Source organism: Argiope bruennichi, chromosome 8 (assembly GCF_947563725.1).
Source record: "Argiope bruennichi chromosome 8, qqArgBrue1.1, whole genome shotgun sequence".
NCBI classification, from domain to species: domain Eukaryota; kingdom Metazoa; phylum Arthropoda; class Arachnida; order Araneae; family Araneidae; genus Argiope; species Argiope bruennichi.
The window spans coordinates 34565065-34588615 of record NC_079158.1 but is presented as its reverse complement, the minus strand read 5'-3'; the positions used below and the strand labels follow the sequence as shown (position 1 = coordinate 34588615).

Here is a 23551-nt window from a genome sequence, read left to right as displayed (position 1 = left end):
CGACCGCGGGGAAAAAAAGAAGAGGGAATTTTGAGGTATTTCTGAAGTAATAGCTTCCAAATCAGGTTACAGGTGAATGTTTTGCTTTTAGGAAAACTAATTTAAACCGGTATGAAATATGGAAATTAAAAAAAAAAAAAAAAGAAGAGAGAACGAAGGCCAATAGCTATTTTGATGTAATTTATCGTTTTAGGTAAGAATTTTTTACCTTGTTATCTTGCGGTCTTCTAACTGTTTTGGAAAAACGGATTGGAAATCTTGGAAAATTTCGAACTTTTTATGACTTTTTACTTGTTTATTATTTGCATTTTAAAGTAATTCATATCAAAAATGGGCAATTATTAAACCGACACTCATATGCATTTTTCAGTTACGAAAGTTACTTTGTAAAGTTACTTGTAACATCAGTTCGATTTTCAATGAAAAATAGTTCTTTATCGTTTGTTCCTTAAGTTTTTCAGAAATACATTTCATCCTAATATATCTGACTCATGAGTGAATTAAATGTATTTTTAAAGTATTAAATAAAAGATCTGAATTTATATTAATCTTAGAGTTGAGAAGAAAGAAAGAATTATTTAAAAAATGTTATTAAATTTTTCACACCAAAAGGTTTTAGAATTCTTTCATCGTTAGATAAAAGTCGTTTGGTTGGATAGAAAAATTTGAAGCAAAAAGAATGATTTATTAGAGATTCCCATTATTTAAAGAATGATTTTCTGAATTTAATATCTATTTAACTGGTTCATATTTTGTTGCGATTAGTTTGAGCTTAACTTCTTATTTTTTAAAAATATCGAGAAATTGAGAACAAATATTTTAAATTAATCTAACAAATATTTAAATTAATTAAATATTTCACACCAAAAGTTTTTAGAATTCTTTCATCGTTAGATAAAAGTCGTTTGGTTGGATAGAAAAATTTAAAGCAAATAGAATGATTTATTAGAGATTACCATTATTTAAAGAATGAATTTCTGAATTTAATAAGTATTTAACTGGTTCATATTTTGTTGCTATTAGTTTGAGCTTAACTTCTTATTTTTTTAAAATATCGAGAAATTGAGAACAAATATTTTAAATTAATCTAAAAATGTAAATAATTCTTGAGTAAAATATCTTAAATGTAATAAGTTTTTAAAATTTTTCTGGAATCGCTTTTCATTGTTATGAATTTAATTAATTCCATTAGTGGCTTAAATTTATAGAATTTATGAAAACAATAGAATTTGCCTAAATCGTACACTTATGAAGGAAAGAAAAGATTCTTTATTATAAAATAATTCCTATGAAAATTTATCAGAATTTATTCAATATTAAATAAAATAATTATCGTTTGGTCGGCAAGGAAAAGTTTTATACGAAAAGAATAAATCACTGTATGCATTACATTAGCTATATAGAACTTAATAATCCATTTAAATTCCATATTTTGCTATGACTAAATTGAATGGAAATTCCTATTTTTTAAATACTTAAAATTTGCAAGTTATAAAGTAATTGAATGGATTCTAAATTAGAAAAGTTGAGATTAAATGTTTCCTCAGACTTCTATAAAAATAAATTATTAAAATAGATGTCTATTTTTAAGTTTTAGGTTTTTCAGTCATTTTCTGTTGCCAGGTTTCTGTATTAAAATGGTTTAAATAAATATTATAATGTTTTATTTAAAAATCACATAGAATCATAATATACAGAAAGTTTCTTTTTTATCAACTTTCAACAATGATTATTTTTAGTAATAATTCAGACATTAATATTAAATAGAAAAAGTTGATTAAATAATTATAGAGATTTTAATTCATGAATGCTAATTAATCTTTCTTAAGAATACGTACGATGTTCACTTGCAAAATTTTAATTGCAGCTATAATTAATTTTCAGAATTATATTTTATGAATATATTTTCTTTATACGTACGTATTTCAGAATTATATTTTATTTATACGTACGATGTTCACTTGCAATATTTTCCAGTTGTTAATTTCTCAATCTATCAAGATAAGCATATATTTCTAGCTCAAAAAGTTGCTATAATTAATATTCAGAATTACATTTTATGTCGTTTGAGCCAATAAATGTATTTGTGAAAAAAATTTACAAAAACAATATTTTATTGTTTCATTAGGTTTTATTAATTACTGAAATATATTCTTGATATCCTATTATTTTAAACAAAAAATAAAAATTCCAATATTCTGCGATTAAGACTGATTGAATTATAAGCTTCGAATTCTTTTATCTTAGGTTAATAAACGGCTATCATGCGTTGATTAACCAATTTTTATTGATTTATAATCTTTTATAATAATCAAATATCTATATATGTAATTAAGGAAATAAATAATTAGTAAGTGTGAGTGATTTTTCAAAGATTTTATTACTTCATTTATTTTTTCATTATATAATATATATTAAAAATAAATCATTAATATATTTATTAAATTAAAAATATGTTGAAATGTCAGTTATAAAAAGCCTCATCGATCAGTTATTTGAACGAAGGATTTCATTAATGCAGATTGCTTAGGATATCAAAATCCTTAAATCCGACACTAATTACAAGGGGTTCTTTGCTAATGAGTTAAATAAAAGATAATGATTTATCAAATGAAATATAATAAACATATTTAATGATATATAGATTAACAATAGCCCACCTATAAAATTGTTCGAATAACAATTCGTAAAGCGTAAATAGCTCACAACAGCAATTCCTTTGAACACTTTACTTAAATTGCTTTAAAAATCTTTTGATGATCTTGTTATGTTGTTATTTATGCAGTTGCTTTTGTTAATTTTTATTCCATTAAGTATATCTCATGGACTTTATCTGATCCATCCTTCGGTATATTTAATTCAGTTGCAAAAAACACCTATTAGCACACTTTCTCCCTTTGTTTGTTCGATTTTAAAAATGTATTTTACTTATGTATGTTTAATCTTCTTTTAAAGTTAATTTATTAATAATTTTAGAGTGTAACCTAAATTTTATTTCGGATGCTACTCAAACAGAATTAAAAAAAAATTTCATGACTGTTGCTGAAATTTCTGTTTGTATAATTAAACCTATTCCGATTAAACCAAATGAAGGAGAGAGTACATTATGGCTTTGGATTCGAAATGGTCCTGTCAATAAAAATAAACATATAATCTATGAAAATAAAATAATTAAAAAATAATCGAAAACAACAACGGAATTTGCATTACTCTTTAGAGAGAAAGGAATAAGTAATAATAGAATGTTTTCAAATTTAAATTATCTTGAACAAGCAGTTCAGTTATATTTATAGTTCATTTATGTATAATACCTTAACTATTTCTTCCAACCCTTGGTTAGCACTTGTAACAAGATATATTGCAATATTGGAGGCTATGATTTCATAGAGAGCTATCTTTAAAATTCATATATTGATTACAGTGGAACCATAATGAATTTTAGGTAGCGATGAAGCAATTGGTTGCATCTTTGTGGATAGGGAATAGAATCTAAATTGCAACATTTAATTTATCTTTTCAAGTTTGAGAAAGTTTTAGATAAATCTTGACACACGAAACAACACAATGGCTGTTTTAGAACAAATTTCGAAATTCTGAATAGTGTTCAGATGATGAGGATGACTCGTGAGTTTGAACCCCTCATAATATTTCAAGCAAGAATTCGACAGAAGGTTTTAGCGTTCATTCAAAATAAGAGGAAATTCATACCATTAACACTAAGAGTGACAACACTGCTGAGGCCAGGTCCGATTCCATTTGTTGCCTGGCACAAATAGTAACCAGCATCTTCGTGTGTCACATCCTGTATTGTGAGAGATCCGTTTTCGAAGATTTGGTGATGATAACTCGTGCTGATTGGGCGATAATCTCGGGCAGATGCATCTGGAAAACATAGAATGTCATGTTATTTAAAAGAAAAAACGTAGAAATGAACATTGTGCATGATTTCATATTAGATGAATAGTTCACGTTTAATCACTTCTATAAAATCTAGTTGGTTTAAGAATTAATTAATTTTATGATCTTGGATCTCTTTTTTTTAGTGCTGGCTGGTCATAGTCATATATTTTAAAAGGGGAAAGAGAGGAGTGCTTCTTTTCTTCTTCTTGCGTACAGCCAACTACCCCGCCACCACCGAACGTAGCAGTATCGACAGGATTATTGAGGAGTGCTAAAGGGGAAATAATCCATGTCTGCCAGTAATATCAGTTGCCACGGTATGATATAAATTATAAGATGCAATTCATATATTGAATATATTAGTATTATTTATTATTTAATATTTTTTTTTGTATAATTTTTTTATGTTTTGTGAACTAAACAGGTTTTGTTAGTAAAAAGCCTTTTTTAAAGTTAATCTTCACCGATACAGCATTTTTCTTAATACGGCAGTGTTTTGGTTTAAAATCTGCGGAATTAAAAAAACATAAAATTTAAAAAGAAATATGTAGAATTTAAATATTTCTATCATATAAAATGTTACATTTCTTCTTAGACTCATGCATAAATTTTAAATATAATTTTTGTAAATTATAAATTTAAAAACTTACTATATTGATCAACTTGGAAAGATATATCAAAAAAGTACTTAGCAAAGATACAAAAAAGCTTTAAAATAACAATAATTAATAAATAATTTTGTTTTCAACCAAATACAATTAAATAAATTTTTTTCCCAATATTTTGATATTTTACATTTTGGAATTTCAATTGGATTTCAATTAAATCATTCATTGGTTTTGACTAAATGTTAAAAAAAATGTAACTTTAGAAGAAAAGGTAACAAATTAAAGTGTTTCAAAATTTTGGAAAACGTTTTATACTACGATGTACTGAATATTCCAAATAAAGCTTCTAATTAGGGAACGGATAAATTTAGTATAACATAAAAATATATGAAATGCAAAATATATTTTATGAAAATTATCCTATTCAGGTCTGCTATTTTTGGCGGCAATGCGAGTAAAATTTGATAAAGCAAGCTTCTATAGAATAAAGAACATGTAAAAACCTTTTAAAGAAAAATTAAATTGAAAATTATATATCAATGACTTTTTAAACATAACTAAAAGAGAAATGTTTTCCGTGAAATTATATTCAACATAGCGGAAATCATTCACATTCGTTGAATGCTAAATTTGGCTGAAACATTTGAGTATATAAGTTCTGGCATATTCGTCATAAAAATAAAGTTATTTTTGAGAATATGTGATTGCCTAATTCTTATACGAGACATTTTTCTCCCTTATATTTATCAAAACGTTTTCGCACATGACATTTTTTTTTCCACACAGATAGATCACTAATAATTTTTGTATTCAACTTATACCAACATCTAATTTCATGCATTAATCTTATCTTTTTTTAAATTACTTTGCACACACCGCACGCACGCACGCGCACACACGCACGCACGCACGTATATATTGATAGATAAATAGTCTACCTTTTGCAAAACATAGTTTAAAATTTGATATAGATAAATTGTCATGGAAGTAAGATCCCATGCCAGTTTTCATTCATTTATATTGTTGTATCTATATATTATCATGCTATAAGCAAGTTTATTCATATAGCGTTTACCTGTTGACGGAGTTTATCAAAAATAGAAACTTGCGAGGCAAACATTTCATATTTAATATCGTCTGTTTAATTTGTAGTTTTCTTAAATTATGATGTTTAAAAACACTTAAAAGAATTTAATTCCAAAATTATGACGATTCTATCATAGAATTTCCCGATTATTTCTACATAAATATGTTAACTAGATACTGATGACTTTCTGGTCCCTTCATATTTTGGAAAGTTACCAACTGGGACCACCTGATCGAGGAGGCATGTTTCTTCCCTCAGTCATCCATCTAGTCTATTGAACTTTGAATTATCTTGCCCAAGTACACATTTGCAGACAGTGTGGCAGTCTTTAATTTGAAAAATTACGCTTAAAGTTTGATGTAGATTTATAATTTTGGCATAATAATTGCATGCCAAATTTCACAAGTCTAATTTTATTTGCTTTTGAGGCATCGTCTTAGCGTATATATATTGCCAGATAAATAAATTTTATTAAAATATCTTTTCTAAGGACCCAAAGAAGTTTATAGCTTGGACATTCATCAAGTTTTTGAAGTCAAATCTTCTGGCAACTAAACTATTTTTTTCTCTTTATATTTCGCATAACAGAAATTAAACCAGAGGGTGGGGTGCTCCCCCCCAAACTTTCTCGCTTACTCTCTAATAAAAGTGTTATCCTAAAGAACGCCTTGTATGGTACTGGAGTACAGTAAATGGGAAATATTAACCTTTGGAGTGAATTCAGCATTATTACTGAATCTGTCTTGTGATCCTTGGCGAGATATTTGGCGATTAATACCTAGCATGCTGTTAATACTCTCTGAAAATTGAATTTGTATTTTAGATGTGTTTTTTCCTACCAATTAAAGCAAATATTTGATACAAAACTATATATGTAGTCACAAAATCGCATGTCAGATTTGATATATTTAAGTCACATCTTCTTTGAGTTACCGTGTTTACCTGCTTCTGAAAATACAGACCTAAACTACTTCTTCAATTTGGTTCAAACTTTGATAGGTGTGTATACTATAAATGTCAAATTTGATTACTCAATTTTATCCATATAGATTCCTTTGTTTTTTAGTCATCGTATTAACTAATATTCGAACAGACGGACAGATTGACTTCCTCTGTATGGAGTTTGCTTCAAATTTGATAGAAATCTTCATATTTGGTATAGAAATCGTATACCTAATTTCCTTCCTCCATATCAAAGCTTTCTATAGTTATCTTTGCCACATATAGACAGACAGGTATTCTCTAAAAATGTATTTTTCGAATTCAGGGTGATCTAAAACGTGGAGATTCATTAAAATCTCGAGTTTGAATTTTTGATGATTACTATACTTTCCCTATACCTACGTATATAAGAAAGTAAAAGTGTAAAAATAAAAAGGCATCTTTCATTATAAAGAATGTAGTTACACCCACACATTTTTCAAGTAATTCATCTGCCTATCTCAAGTTTTAGGAAAATGGAGCTATCTAGCTTTCTGTTTTTAGTTACCGTGTTAAATTAATTCCAGGAGTCGGACAGACAGACTTTCTCAGAGCCTATTTTTTACAAAATTTGAAATAAATCTACGGATTGTCTATAAAGATTGTATACCAAATTTCATCTGCCTATCTCAAAGCGTTTTTGAGTTATCTTTGTCACAGACAGATAGACGGACATTTTCCAAAAACGTGTTTTTGGAACTCATGGAGGTTAAAAGCATGAAAATTCGTCAAAATCTCGAGTTCGAATTTTTGACGACTACCATTCTTTTCCTATACTACGTATACGAAAAAGTAAAAATGAGACAATTTTCTATGTAAAGAGTGTATTTACACCACCCATACATTTTTCAAGTAATTAAATGCTTACAGTTTCAGAAAATTGCATTTGTTCTGATCATTTTACATAGAACGCTATAGTTTCTCTCTCTTACGAAAAGATGCCTCAAGAATGCCTGCACAGTTTCACTTCACCACTGATTGCACCAATTAAACAATCCAGAACCACTTTCCCTAATCTGCTCCATTAAAAATTTCCCCTCTCAAACAAGTATGTGCTCAAGATAAATACAAAAATTTCGCGAATTAGCAGCGAATGCATTCGCAGGCTGCAGAAAACCAGCGATTCAAACGAGGCAAGTGGGAGTGGAGTCACTTATTCCGCGTAAGTCGCGATAAAGATCTGTTTAAACGGTGTAAGTGCTTTCCAAGCAATCTAGCGGAACGGTTCGGGGGTGTGTTGTTTTAGGAAGTGGCTGAAGTAAATAAAGGGAAGCACCCACCTGAGGCTTTTTCCCATCGAATTTGTGGCTGTGGAAACCCATCTGCTTGACAGTGGAGAGATACACTTCGGCCAACGAGCACGCTGGTGTCTGCCGGCTCGAGACGCCATCTTGGGGGGACTGGAAAAACAAAAGAAATCTGAATTTGAGAAGGAATGTTATGGTATTCAGTTTAAATTGAAGATTTTCGGGTGAAAATGAAGAATAGGAGTGCCTTTATTTATTGTTAATTTTTAACCCTAGCTGAATCTTCTTATTAAAGGTGTAAGATGCATCTAAACTGGAAGGAGAGATTCATATAAGTAACTATAATGCACTTGGGAAATATAAAACATGAAATGGAATTGCCAATACTGTAAAATAATATAAAAGTATTTCATTAACCCTTTCTTGGGCCGTGGGAAGTATGCTTCCCACCAAATTTATTAATCTTTGTATGAATTTATGTAGGTTGGCATAAGTTCCGACAAATATTTTTTTAGAAAGACAGAAACTTAGATGCTTTAGTTCTTTATTTCACACAAAATGATGTGTCTTGATTTGTTACTTAATTATTAATTAACCAAATTAAATTTATCTAAAAAGCTAAATGAATCCCTTTTCTTATTCTAATTTCAAGCCTAAAAATATTTTAACATAATATAACTAGAAAAAAATGGCCCTTTAAGAGGTTAAAGCACACAAAAAAGAAAAGATTATATGTAGACTAGAAAACAATTTGAAACCAATAGTTGTGGTCTCCCTAAAACTTTCTCGCATACTGTCTAATAAAGGTGTTATCCCAGACACCGTTTTGCATGGCATTGCTTATAACAGTTATGAAATATTAACTTTTTTTGGCATGAATTCAGCATTTTTACTGAATTTATCGTGTCATTCTTGGCGAGTTTTTTGACGATGTTTCCCTGGTATGCCATTAATAGTATACGAAAATCGAATTTGTGCTTTAGATACCTTTTCTTCAACCTATTGGAATAGAGATTTGACACAAAACTACGTTTGTCGTCAAAAAATTCCATTCCATATTTGATATATTTAAATCATTCCATTTTCGAGTTATCGCCTTTACATGTTTCTGAAAGTACAAACGGACAGACGAGCCATCCCTTAGTTCAAAATTTGAAAGGTGTCTATAACATCAATGTTAAATCTGTGTACCAAATTTTATTCTTCTAAACTTCTTAGTTTTTGAATCATCGTGTTAAGTTATATTTGAATAGCCGGAGAGATAAACATCCTCTGAACAGATCTTACTCAAAATTTGATAGAAATCTGCAAATTTAGTGTAAAGACCATAAACCAAATTTCAACCATCTAGCTCAAAGCATTTTTGAGTTATTTTTATCACAGACAAGGGGACTGTTTCCAAAAATATGTTTTTCGAACTCGGGTATGTCGAAATCTGCAGATTAGTCCAAATCCTGAGTTCGATATTTTTTTGACGATTACTATATTTTTTTTATATTCTACGTATAATAAAGCATATATTTCTCAAAAGTGCAAAAAAGCAAAAGTTATCATTTTAAGCATGCTCAGAATAATAGCGGATTTTAAAATTAGAACACAATTACTAAACTAATCAAAGCACTAATTAAATAATAACCCAGCTTATAAGCTCAATATCATTAGTGGAACATAATAGAAAAAACAATTTGAAATCAGAATCTAGAACAACTGAGATTAGAATTGAAAAAAATAAGAAGAAAAAAGTTAATTCTGAGCTAAACATAGTACAACAATCCAAAAGCGATTTCAGAATATCGAAACAAAATTTATTGCTCAAAAAATTAGGCGATATTTTAAAATGAATATGAAGTAAGAAAAAAAAAAGCAGCATTTATTTTTTTCACAATTCAAGAATATCAATAAAGCAAAGATTAAGATTTAACACTGAAGTTCGGATTTCCTCAATTTTTTAAGAAAAATAAATTAAATTCTGAATTATTTATGATACAGAAAATAAAATCATCCGTATCAGAATTATTGCATCGGGGTCCAAGAGGAATAAAATAAAATATAACTATTTGAAAATGAAATATAACTATCTAAAACAAACTTTTTGAAAATGAGATATAACTATCTAAAACTATATAACTATCTGAAAGTGAAATATAGCTATTTAAAACTATAACTATTTGAAAATGAAATATAACTCTCTAAAACTATAACTACCTGAAAATGAAAGACAGCTTTCTGAATCTACCTAGGATCTTTTTCAATAAAATCAATCTAACCTAATCATCAACTTTCGAAATTTCTTCGCTATAAAAAAAAAACAGACGTACCCATACTCGACTACAAAATGACTTCTTCTCTTCAACCCTTTCTAGGGCCGTGGAAAGTATGTTTCCACCAAATTTATCAATTTTTCTATGAAATTATGTAGGTTGGCATCAGTTCTGACACATTTTTTTAGTAAGTCAGAGACTTAGATGCTTCAGTGCTTTATCTGAGACAAAATGATGTGTCTTGATTTGTTACTTAATTATTAATTAACCAAATTAATGAATCAAATTAAATTTATCTAATAAGCTAAATGAATCCCTTTTCTTATTCTAATTTCAAGCCTAAAAATATTCTAACATAATATGACTAGAAAAAAATGGCCCTTTAAAGGGTTAAAACACATTGATTTAAAAAAGTTAGAGATGAATTTTAATGTTCGAAATTTTTCCAATTCACCATTAAACATTATCCCAAGTTTTTTCTGTAGCCAGAGAAGCTCTTTAACGTGCACGGGTGTATCGCAGCAAACTAACAAAGCAGATAAATTCTTTTTTGAAGCATAAAATAAATAAGTCTATGCTGCATTCGAGAAAATACTTTGTTTTTTTTTCCTAAGAAAGAAGTCTTCTTTCTTGATACAAGAAGAGCTACTTTGATTCAATAGTTATAAACTATTCAGATTATTGATCGAAACGCTTATCGGTAAATGCATTAACTCTTTATTGTGATTTATACAAACATTTTGCTTTTAATCGAGGAATAAAAATCTTTATAGATTTTCTTTCAGGCAGTTGAAATGGTTCAGAAAGTTATTTCACAAAAGACTTTAAAATATTTATGCTGATCAGTTTCATAACAAAGCTAATGCACATATCCGACCGCATTTAAAGAATGACATTTAGTTATGCAGTTAGAAAGTTTATAGTAGCGGTAAATGTATACAGAGGTTTGTCGGTAAATTGTACGCTCAGTTTTCATTTCTTATTTAAGGTTGTATTTTTTTGCAAGAGAATAAAATTTGTATTAAAGTTGTATTTTGAATAAAATTTTTGGTTCATAAATCTTCTTATTTTAAGATGTTTTTTTTTTAAAAGAAAGAAAAAAAAATCACGATGTATTTGTGCAAAGATAACATAATAATATGATTATCACAAAATTTTATACAAAGATTTTGATGATTAAATTAAAAAAAAAAGTTTTTTTACATATTTAAAGTAGCGGAAGTGGTCTCCCTAACACTTTCTTGCATAATCTCTAATAAAGATGCTATACCAGAGAACGCTTTACATGGCAGTGACCTTCAATTGTTACGGAATATTTACCTTTGGCGTGAATTTAGTATTTTTGGTGAATTATTTTTAGTGAATATCCTGTCATCCTTGGCGAGTTATTTGGCTATTAAGTTGACATGCAATTAGTTACATCCAAAAATCAAATCTGTATTTTAGAGACAGTTTTCTCCATCGATTGAAATAGAGATCTGACTCAAAACTGCATTTGTAGTCAAAATCCCATTACTAATTTGAGAATTTGAGTCACTACGTTTTTGAATTATCGCGTTAACACGTTTCTGAAAGTACAGACAGACAGATGGTCAACCCTTAATTGGATTTGGCTCAAAATTTGATAAGTGTCTACGCTATAGATGTTAAATGTGTGTGCCGACTTTTGTTCATCTATCTTCATTTTGCAGTTATCAAATTATATAAAAACAGCTGGACAGACAGACTTCCTCTAAACAGGAGTTTGTTCAAAATTTGATAGAATTCTGCAACTTTGATGCAAAGACGCATATTAAATTTCAACCATTTTAGTTCAAAGAATTTTTGAACTATCTTTGGTACAGACAGGTGGGAATTCTTCAAAAATGTGTTTTTCGAACTCAGGAAGTCTAAAACGAGGAGATTCGTTGAAATATCGAGTTCGAGTTTTTTGATGATTACTATATTTTCTTTATACCACGTATAAAAGTAAAATGCAATGCAGAAAGTAAAATTAATAGTTATAATAAAATCTTGGAACATATATTGAAAAATGCACGCACGCACACACACACACACACACACACACACACACACACACACACACACACACACACACACACACACACGCACACACACGCACACAACAAAATTAAAATTTTCAGAATGTCGAGTAAATCTTTTGAATCCATTTAAGATTGCGTTCCTTTTAATTGGCCGGAGCATTGGTGAAATTTAAGATAACGAAACGGCCTCTTCGCCAAAATCGTTAAATATTCTTCATTCGTTAAAATATTCACCAAATATTCACCATTTTTGAATTAAGGCAAAGAGTGAAAAGATAGAGCTAATGATAGACAGGCACTTCCAAAAAGGTGTTTTTAGACTCAGAGATGTCTAATTCGTCAAAATTTCGAGTCAGAATTTTCTGACGATTGCAACATCTTTTTTCTTTGAATACTTCGCATATGCGAAGTAAAAATACACTGAAGTTTAAAAAAATGCCTTTGAGACTGAAAAATATAAACGCTTTTCAGACTTTCCCCTCCCGGAAAAAAAAATGGAAAGAACATGCACAAAAGGAATGAAAAATTACTCGCTACAAACGATTTTTAGATCCTCCTTTCGAAATTTAATTTTGAAAAACTTGGCAGACGGTAAAAGGGTTTAACGTGTTTCGACACCTTCTTGAATCTTTCCATGTAGAGAAGTAGAATCTTAGTCAGAAAGCAATATGTTAGGTGCGCCATTCGTAAAACTTTAGTCTCTTTGAAAACTGTACAGAAGAGAGATTAGAATCTTGAAGAGATTCGTTGAATGGAAAGGAAAAAAAAAGTATTGAGGACATATATTTTGTGGCAGATAAATAGCTATTACTAGTATAGTAGCTTTAAAAAAAGCTGACGTTTCTCAACATTTAATGAAAGAAAGCAATATTAAAATCAATATTTAGGTGAAAACTGAACAGATATGTGTTGCAAAGATACGAATAAATGCATATTAGATTTAGATATTTTAAATATGTAAGAGATAGTGGAAGAGTTAAAATCACATATTCATTGTTGGAAATTACGCGTTAAAATCTAACATTAGTATTCGATTACTCCATAATTAAACATTAAATTTGCTTTATAAATTATGTTGCCTTATTTCAGAGGTAGCAAAAAAAAAATGTTCAAACAAAAAATTGGTTAAAAATTTAGTTAGCTTTCAATTATTTTTAAAATTATGTAAATTTTTTTTATCACTTTTGACATATTTTAATTTAATGTTTTCGTATCATAGCACTTCAAATAATATTAACTTAAATTGCTTTAATGTTAACTAACAATTTAGTATCGTCATCAATTTGAAAACACATGTTAATTTTTTTTTAATAAAATCGCCACGAGCGAACTTTAATATCTTATAGTTAATCTTATTTATAAAATATTTTGAATTAGTATTCTTGTTTACACAAATACAGTATATAATGTGAAATTTGTTCTGTATTCTATAATTTCTCTGATACTTTCATATTATATGTTTGAGTACACGAATAAGTTTAACCAACATTAAGGCAAATGAACAGCAAATATTAGAGGCTTTTTGCACAGGAGCAAGAGTGGCTCGCTTCATCCCTCGAGAATCTGAGGATTTCAAAATCTATTCAACATAAGCGTAAAGCGATGGCAAACTTAAAATTTTGCGGAAGATGAGAATTCTCAAAATTATGTTATGATCTCACAATGAAAATTCCTCAATGGAGAGAAGCAGAAAGAATTGAAATATTGATTTTCTCTCTGTAGTAGTCGAGGAAATCTAAACTTATCAGCTTAGGCGTAAAACACAGTGGAATCAGTGTACAACAAGAATTATTATTATGCGATGAGAGAATTGGGACTAGTTCCACATAGGCATCCTACGGGTTTGTTTATTGAACTAAAATAAATTTTGCATGTGATATTATTTTCATTTATCCATTATGTGATTATTATATTATATGTAATCATTCTAAATCAAGTTATTGTGGTTAATCTGTTATTATTAATTATAATTGATTACAATTCAGAGAATCATTAATATTTTTAATTATTAATAATTAAAATCTAAATATAATATTTTAAATTATTAATTTTTAAAATATTTTAATCATTAATATTGATGATTTTTATAGGTTATTATCAATATCTAGCCAATTTAGTCCCATATTTGTTCACAGGACTGAATGGTTGGTAAAAATTTATTTCACGTAACTTGGTTTTAATGATTATTGCAGCAAAATATTTTTTAATTTCAAATTTTGATAGACACATTATTAGTACTATTATAGAAGTCTTACACCGTTCTACTCGTAGTACTATGCATTTCATTTTTTGTCTATATCTTTAAATATTCCATTATATTGCTGGGAAGAACAGCTGTATTTAAAATTGAAAAATTAAATTTATATATATAGTTATATATATTTATTATGTATATATTTATCATATTACTGTTATATATATATGTTATAATATATTGTTGCAAAATACCTTTAAAATGCTTTTAGAAGTTATACCGAAAAAATGACAACATCCTGCTTAATTTTCAATTAATTAATTAAAAGAAAATAACTCCAAGATGCACGTTTTTAACCCACCCTTCAAAGTATATATGTGGAAAGTTTAATAATTATAGATCAAAAGAGAGAGCCGGTAGAGTATCAAAACATACTTGATCTTTAATATTAATTTTAATATTAATAGAGAAATTTTGATTTAAGTATGAAGAAGTAATAATATACATGTAAAAAATGTATTTAAAATCATATTAATGAAAGTAAGTATAATCAAAGCAATAAAAATATTGTTGTAAAATATATTTTAAATATTTTTGAAAATTTATTAAAATTTAAAAAAAAGTTTGGTAATAAAATTATAATCGCTGAAAATTTTATTTTTTTTAAATTTCAAAGTGATTAAAATGTGATTTTTGTCTAATAATATTCACCAAATGTATTACATTTTAATCAATTTTTAATTGGAAATTTAATAACAATTAAAAAAAAATCCTTAACACTTACTATCCAAAAAATCACTATTTTCAAGTGTGAATTTCTGTAGCGTTACTTCAGAATTTTGCCTTGTTGAATGTTTTTAAATGATTTTTTTTATTTCGTGCATGATCAAATTACTTTATTAAGTTAAAAAGTAAGCATTTGAAATTCATAGAAACAACATAATTAAAACCAAAGAAAAATCTTATTTAAAAAGAAAATTATTATCCTTGGAAAATCTTATTTAAAAAAAAATGTGACGTAGTTGAAAAATAGTTTTTGTGAAATAAATAATGTGCTTTAAATTTATTGAAGAAGAATATTAAAATGTTGATCAACTTTTAATTTGAATCTAATCAAAGTTTTAGAAACTTCTTTCTCAAGAACTACTATCCAAAAAATGATTATTTGCATGTGCGAATTTTGTAAAATTACATTGAAGACGCAAGTGATGCTAGTTTGAAAGCATTATTATGAAAAAGTACTCATTTTAAATTCATAAATATAGTAATATTTCCCACACTACTAACAAGTTTAACATCACATAAATTATTTTTGGTTTCTTACATGAGATTTTACAGACAAAAAGCGTATATTTTGCAGCCATTTTACTGGTGAAACATTTAGCTCTCTTTGTGTATATTATCTAATAGAGTTTGTAGATATTTTGTTCCGGATAAAAGAACCAATTTCCAAATTATGTTTTGGAAATTCATGCCAAAACATAATTTGATATTTCAAAATTATTCCATATCAATTAGTTTGAAAAATTCAGATTATACAAGGAGTGTTCGAATGAAAAGATACGAAACGTCGTTGTAACGTTACTGTTAACATATTTGCCTATGCCGCTATGGGAGAACATAGCTAGACATCTAGAAATGCGATTGGCGTCTCCGGTGTAGATCGGAGCACGTGCGGAGCATGCGTAGGAGAGAGCAGAGGCTCTTATAAAGAGCGCCGTTCTATTGACTTGTTGAATTCCTCAACCACAGAAGTACCATTAACTCCGATGTGTACTGGGAGACAATCCGAATACTACGCAGGTCCATCAAGAACAAAAGACCGGGTTCTGCTTCATGATAACGCAAGGCCACACGTCTCCAGAGTCACATACGCGGGACTAGCCAAGTTCAAGTGGGAGCAGCTCGACCATCCGCACTACAGCCCGGATTGGCCTCCCTGTGATTTTCATGTGTTTGGTCCCCTGAAAAAAACATCTGAAAGGGAAGCGCTTCAACTCGGACGGCGAACTCAAGGATGCTGTGTAGGATTGGGTCTCGTCACGACCACAGAAATTCTGGGAACAAAGAATCCTTCGGCTCGTTTATTAGTCGGATCGTTGTGGTCAGGCATATGGTGTATACAATGAATAAAGTCTTCATTTATACCCACAGTGTCGTTTTGTACTTTTTCATTTGAACATCCCTTATATTTGTATCTTTCATAATAGAAAGCAAGAAAAAAATTGGGCAAAAATAATAAATTGAGTTTTTTTAAATTAAAATTGCAACTTTTAAATGTTTTTAAGATATAATTGTAATTTTAACTATACCTTCCGTTAGCGAAATAAAATAAATTTTCCTTCTTACTGTTAATCGATGGGAGTAGTCTTCTTCAAACGTTCTCACTATAAATGTATTTGTGTATTATTAGCACATGTCACTAACTAATAATAGTTACAAAAAAGACTATCGGTGTGAGATCTTTGGTGATAACCTCTGTTATACGGTTAATACATACATCTGAAAACCAATGAAACAAAACTGCAATTATAGTCATAAAATCGCATGCCAAATTTCATATGTTTATTTAAATAATTCTATTTTTGTTTATTATGTTTACATGCTTGAGAAAGTATAGATCGACAGAGGACAACCTTTTGACAGATTTGGTTCCAAATTTGATGCATTGTTACATTTAAAAGCTAAATCTTTGTACCAAATTTGATTCATATAGCTCTCTTTTAACTTTGTGGTTGCAGTGTTAATTTATATTTTGATACCGAACAGACAGACTTATTCTGAAAAAATTTCATTGAAAATTTAAGCGAAATCTACAAATTTGGGGTAAAGGCCATATACCAAATTTCAACGGTTTAGCTCAATGTGTTTTTTAAGTTATAGTGTTCACAGAAGATAGCATCATTCAGAACGAGTGTTTTACGGCTCCATAAAGGTTTGAAATGTATAGATTCGTCAAAACTTCGAGTTCGAAATTTTAATGACATTAATACTTCCACACTTCATATACACAAATAAGTAATAAATAAATAAATAAATAATAAGGCTAGCTTTAACATTTAAAACAATTTCTAAATATTTGAAACTATATAAAATATCACATATTAATGGTATTATATGGAAGTTTATATGTTTATCTTTTTTTAAAGCTCAATAGTTATGCAATATTGTAAACTGCCACTTATTTTCATACATTAAAGTTTCTGTAAACCTTGCAGTTTATCACAACTGGAATTTAAATATTTTAAATAAATGACTTGCGTGACTTTCATTTTAAATGCAAGTTTCTAGGAAGATAACACTTCTATTCCGAATTACATTCAAGGAATTAAGCTGCGTAAATTAAGTTAAGCTCAAAACGAATCAAAATGCCATTCCGAGAACGAAGTTATTAAATTATATTAAATAACAATTTAGTTTATTATTTATTAATACAAAATAGCAGTTATTTCTTAAAATGGCATTTAATTAAAATTTTTATTAGAAATTCTTTGAAAGAATTGAAATATTTCAAAGCAAATATAATAATTTGTTTCTTACAAATAAAGCTTATTATAATAGCGAAATATTTTATTTCAATATGAATAAATAAATAATTTATTTAAGAAGGATTTAATAAAAGTCAAATATTCGATATCTCAAAAAAAGTTTTTGTTGAAATTATGTTTATCATTTTTGTTGGAAACAATTTCGACTTCCGTATTAGACTTTTTTTTTAACATTAGATTTCAATAAAACGAATATTAAATTAAAATATTTCGAAGTCAGATACAAGAAGTTGTTTTATATATTCAGAAACTACAATTAATTCTTTGTTATTTTTGCATGCAAATTTTTATTAATTTAAGAAAATAAACCACATTCTTTATGAAAAATTGAAAGGAATTTTGAGATTATAGCTGAAAATGAATTTTTGTGAATAAATAATGAAGGTAATTTATGGAAAAGTTTTAAAAAGAGAATATTTTTAAACTTATTAAAATTAATCACATAATATATGCAGCAAATATGCTATGAAATTTTTATTCTATTCACTAAATTTCCGAAACATGATGTATAAATTAGAATTTTTTTCTTTTGAATTAGTATTTAATGGAACAAGAAATTATTCTTTAGAAAAACTAAATTAGATTATATATTCATAAGGGATTTGGAAAATATTCTTCAATCTTTTAGAGCTACGTATTATACCATAATGTTATTGTGCATTAACTTTCTTTTTTTATCTTATTTATAAGCTTACATAAGTTTAACAGAACGCCATATCAATTCCATTTTTCTTTTTTATTCATCAAAACATGGATAGTTATGCTAATGAAGCAAGTTAAGGATTTTTTAAAAAAACTTCGCCGATAAATTTTAAATTAGTGATTCCAAAATTTGATTTACGAGGTTCTTTGAAAATATTATGTGCAAATATATTTCTTTGCCATTTCCTGCTAGCTAATTTTTTTTATTTCTTAATTATTCTGATATTTATTTATTATATATATATAGCTCTATTAAGGCCTTTAAATTCAAAACGGCATCACGTACGACCAGGAATTCATTGAGACAGGTTACAGCACCCCAAGCGTCGAAACAAGGAAGTTACAAAAAAATTAAGGATACCGGCCAAAGAGATAATTGAGAAAAATGTATGCTATACAATAATAAAAACACGAAACATTTCCTGGGAATTGTTTATAAAATTGGCAGAAATATTTATAATTATAATTATGATCTTACGTGACTTTAAAAAAGGATTCGTCCTAAAATTGAAAAATATGATTCTAAAATTAATTTAAGGACAGCCCACTCTCAATTCATGGAAAGTTCATAATTTTAATTGCAAACATCTTTGCCAATTTTACAGATAAATTCATAAAACCTTTTCCTGTTTCTATTATGATACAGCGTACTTTTTTTTATTGGACTTTTTAAAAGATCCCTTTTATTTTTTGTAAAGCCCACTAGGGGTGCTGTAAATTGTCTCAATCGTCATTTTACTATATTATATATATAAAGAGTGTCCCAAAATTAACACAAGATTTAAATTTGCTACCATTAGTGCAGTTGAGTTAGTTTAGGGTTAGTAAAAATAGAATGTTATGTGATAGAACAAGATAGCGCAAAATTTGAATTAAATAAAAAAAAAAACTGCTTTTTTTAAATTTAAGTTGCTATATTTTTATTGAATCGGTGAGTACACAGGATAGGTTACGTATGGAATAACACTGGGCAAATCACTTCTACGACTTTGCTGGCACATAAGCATACATTTGTCAAAATTTTCTATGATCATCTTTGCATAAATGCGACTGAATTTCGTCCTTCAATGCACTCTTGCTTGTGGGCTTTTTGGGCTAGACATGTGACTTCAAATAACTCCATAAAAAGAAATCCAATGGTGTTAAACCACCCGAAATAGAGGACCAGTTCTCAATTATTTGAACTGTGGCCAACATGCTTTCATTATTTTTGAAATATTGTTTAACAATGAAATCACTTTGGTGTAACACTCCACTTTTGCTAATCCTAAAATATCAGCTGTCAAATGCTTTTTTTTAAATAGATTGGCCGACACTTTATTGCAAGAATGGTACCAAATCGAAATCTTGATTTAATTTTAGGACACCCTTTATATAGGTTTAATGCTCAATTCCAATGCCCAAATTTATCGTTTGGGCATAATAAAGTGGCCTTGTTTTGCATACTATGCATTTGCACGTTTTGCATTGCGCAGGTCATTCTTTTGATAAATTCCGACGTTAGAGCAATTAAATCAAAAGATATGGATGATATTATGGACATTTCAGTTACACATTTATAACGTATAATATATTTAGTTAGAAAAAATATATTTGGTTTTTCTAGGAAAATGTAAGATAATTTTCGATTTTTGTAAATCCTATCTCATCATCCATAAAGGATAAAATGCTTCAAAACTTTAAATATGGAATTTTTTTTATTAAGAGGTAAACTAAAATTAATTTTGTGAAAAGTGCGATAAAACACGTTATTTTAAATTCCACTTGTATGCTTCACATCATTCGCCTCAAAATCTATTTTACTACACTGTGATAACACTGAATTTCCCTAAAGGTTTTGTATTTTAAAACTATGGCTTATTATGTGGCAGAACTATCAAATCTAATTGCAATAAAGCGACAGTATTTTGATGAAAGAGAGATGTAGAGATGTTTGGCATGTTTTAATAGCTTTATAAATGTTTTTTTTGAAGATAATACTGTAGGTGCCGAAATATCAAAATAATACGAGTTGATATAAATGTTGTCGAGGTTTGACTTATAGTTCACTGAATTCTCTACTGTCTAATAATAAAGGTAATTGTTTCTATGCTGGTGTTCTACACGGCACACTCTTAGATACAAAAGTATCAAATTTGGTACAAATATGGTTTAAATATGGAGATTGTTAATCTCAGAAGGATATCTGAACATTTTAAGTCATTAAACCTATAAAGAAACGTAAACAAGGTCATAAATAGCTTAACTTAAGCTAGTTTTTGATATTTTTCTGTCAATTTCTGAAATATTATAGCTCAAAAGATTATCTTCATCTTAAAACTTTAAACATTATCCTTTCAATAATATCAATTCAGTAGACGTAAAGTTTTTTGTCTAGATTGAATTAACCCTTGAAACCCTTTCTAAGCATATTTCGTAACTTTTTTTTTGTGAATGAGATTGAAATCGTTTTCACAGTTGCTACTAGCATTTCATTCTGTTTTCTTTCGTGCTCTTTTTGAAAATGTTTAAAGCGTGCTTTTTGTAAAATTATTGAATGCTGTGATTTTGGAACTAACGCTTAACTTTACGTTGATGAAATTTTGTAAGTAAATCATGAAATATATTGTTTTATACAAAACTTTCATCATGAATAATTTTTCTTTCTGACTCTATATTGTTTTATGCACGTGCAGCGACTCTGCAAGCATATTATTGTATTAGTTGAAGATTAATTACTGTCCTTCTAAAATTAGAATTTTCAGTGAAATAGCATAAAATTTTAGAGGTTTATAGCACCAGAACCCTACAGAATAAGGTTCCTAAAATAGTGAGAGTTATATGATTATCGAAATTTAAAAATACTTCTCTGAAGAAATCATTAAAATTAAAGTACATACAAAAGTTCAATTACATTTATAGTAATCAGTAATCCCGGCTAACTAAGTGGTCATCAAAGATGGTTAGTATCTGGATATATACTCATCCATCATCATTTGTAACACAGGTCAAATTTAAAAATATATCTCCTGCATTAGGTCTGCATCATTATCGGAAGCACAAATACCAACTTCTGTTTTAGATTCAAAAAATCGGCCAGACATTTTTAACATGTATATTGACTGATTTATCGACGTGCGAATGAAGCTAAGCATGAATGAAAATTAGTTATGCGATTGCAAACTTTCCATTCTATTTGTATTTTTTTTATAGTGGATAGTAGCAAATACATAAATGAGTTGAGATCTGAAAGTTTTATTATTTTATATCAATTATTATTATTATATTCACACAATAACATAACTGCTTCATTTCTATGTCAATGATTAGTTTTGAATTGAGAATTCGTGAACAGTATGTTCAGAGAAAACCACAAAGCAAGGAAATAAAGATTATCAAAAGAGAGAATTCCACGATAAAGCGTTGGTGGATGATATAAAGTCAAATTATATTTAATCAAATCTAAGATACCGTTAGTAGGATAAATGGTCGATCTGGAAAGATATAGCTACATCTAAAAATGGTTCTAAATTTATGATGAAAATGTTAACTCTAGAAGATAATAATAAAGTGAAAATTGAATTTACTTAAAAAAATAAAGTACTGAAAAAAGCCAAAACTGATTTTACCGTAAAAATTACAAAAAAGCTAACTTAATTGATATTACTGGGATCAGTATATTATAATTACACACTTGCAATGTATAAAAATATGAAAGTATACATAACGACTTAAATAATTATATTTTAGTAATCAAGAAAATCATTAAATGGATTATGATCCATATAATACAAGATCTCCAAATTTGGTCATTTATTTTACGATTCAATTCTTTCTGATAAACTAGAGACTATTTATCCAAAATGAGATTAATGGTGAAACAATCGCTTTTCCACGACTTTCCACAAACTTTGATTATTGTAAAGATACTAATCAAGAAGAGAATAACACTGCTATAATAATTAACAGTAAAAGTTCATTAATTAGCAAATGAAAAAAATACCAGCTTTAATAACCTTTTGCCTAGGTATGCAATAAAACGTCATGCAGCTCGATTAGCTCCCAGTAAGTATACCAATTACTTAATCTCATTAGAAATTTTTCGAAAAGCAAATAACGAAATTGAAGTCGTCACTATTAGAGCCTTAAAGGTAGTGGAAAAAAAGATGCCTTGCGTCATTTCCAAATACATTAGCAGTTCTTATTAACTGCGTCATCCAAAAAGTATCAGCGATTTCAGCTGTTAATTTTTACAAAGATAATGAGGTAAATATTCTAGTTTCTTTTTTCCCATTTTTTTACTTTTCTGGATGAAATAAATGGGCAAGGGAAATGGCGGGAAAAAAAAGGAAATAAAAAAAAATCGAACCCTATAATTCACCTTCGTAATTAAGAGAAGTGTAATTAGCATACTTAAGAATAATTCTTGAATCGTAGCAGATGGGTATTTTTTTTAAAAATCCTATTTTAAAAATTATTTATTTATCCAGCCGATCCAGTCACGAAGTGAGATTAAAAATTTATTTTGATGTCAAAGAATATCTTCCAAGATTTTTTTTAAAAGTTATCGTCTGCATATTTTTCTGTCAAACTTCGAAACGAGGAAAAAAAAAATAAATAAATAAAATGTCATAACATATTTTTGACTCGAAAATGAATTTTCTGTGTGAGTACATTTTTCCATTTTGAAGCAAAGCATTTTGATGAAATTTTTTTTTTCGGATTTCGTTAAATACATTCTTTCTGTTTATTTTGACGTTTGAAGGCACGTTAACATCTTTTCTTATTCTAATGTTTTGATTTTACATCATGGAACAACGAGGAATTCCTTGAAATAAGCAGAAAATGGAAGAAGATTTTCTATTTCTACAGGAAATTTTCGAATAAAGAAATCCTAATGACATGCTTTGAGGAATTAATTTTTAAAATATGACTAGATCTTACTAAATTCGTTATATTATCTTTTTTTGTTTTCTTAAACTAAAATTAAATAATCTTT

General features: G+C 28.2%; 1 protein-coding gene across 2 annotated transcripts in view; it reads right to left on the bottom strand.

The window, feature by feature from the left end:
• Positions 1 to 23551, bottom strand: part of LOC129981538 (cell adhesion molecule Dscam2-like) — an 833489-nt gene that overhangs the window by 85836 nt on the left and 724102 nt on the right. For both annotated transcript variants that reach the window (XM_056092410.1, XM_056092411.1), the window contains exons 11-12: positions 7857 to 7976; positions 3709 to 3882 (exon numbers count right to left, since the gene is read on the bottom strand). In XM_056092410.1, the coding sequence (XP_055948385.1) occupies positions 3709 to 3882; positions 7857 to 7976 (294 nt within the window). The remainder of the gene's footprint in view (positions 1 to 3708; positions 3883 to 7856; positions 7977 to 23551) is intronic.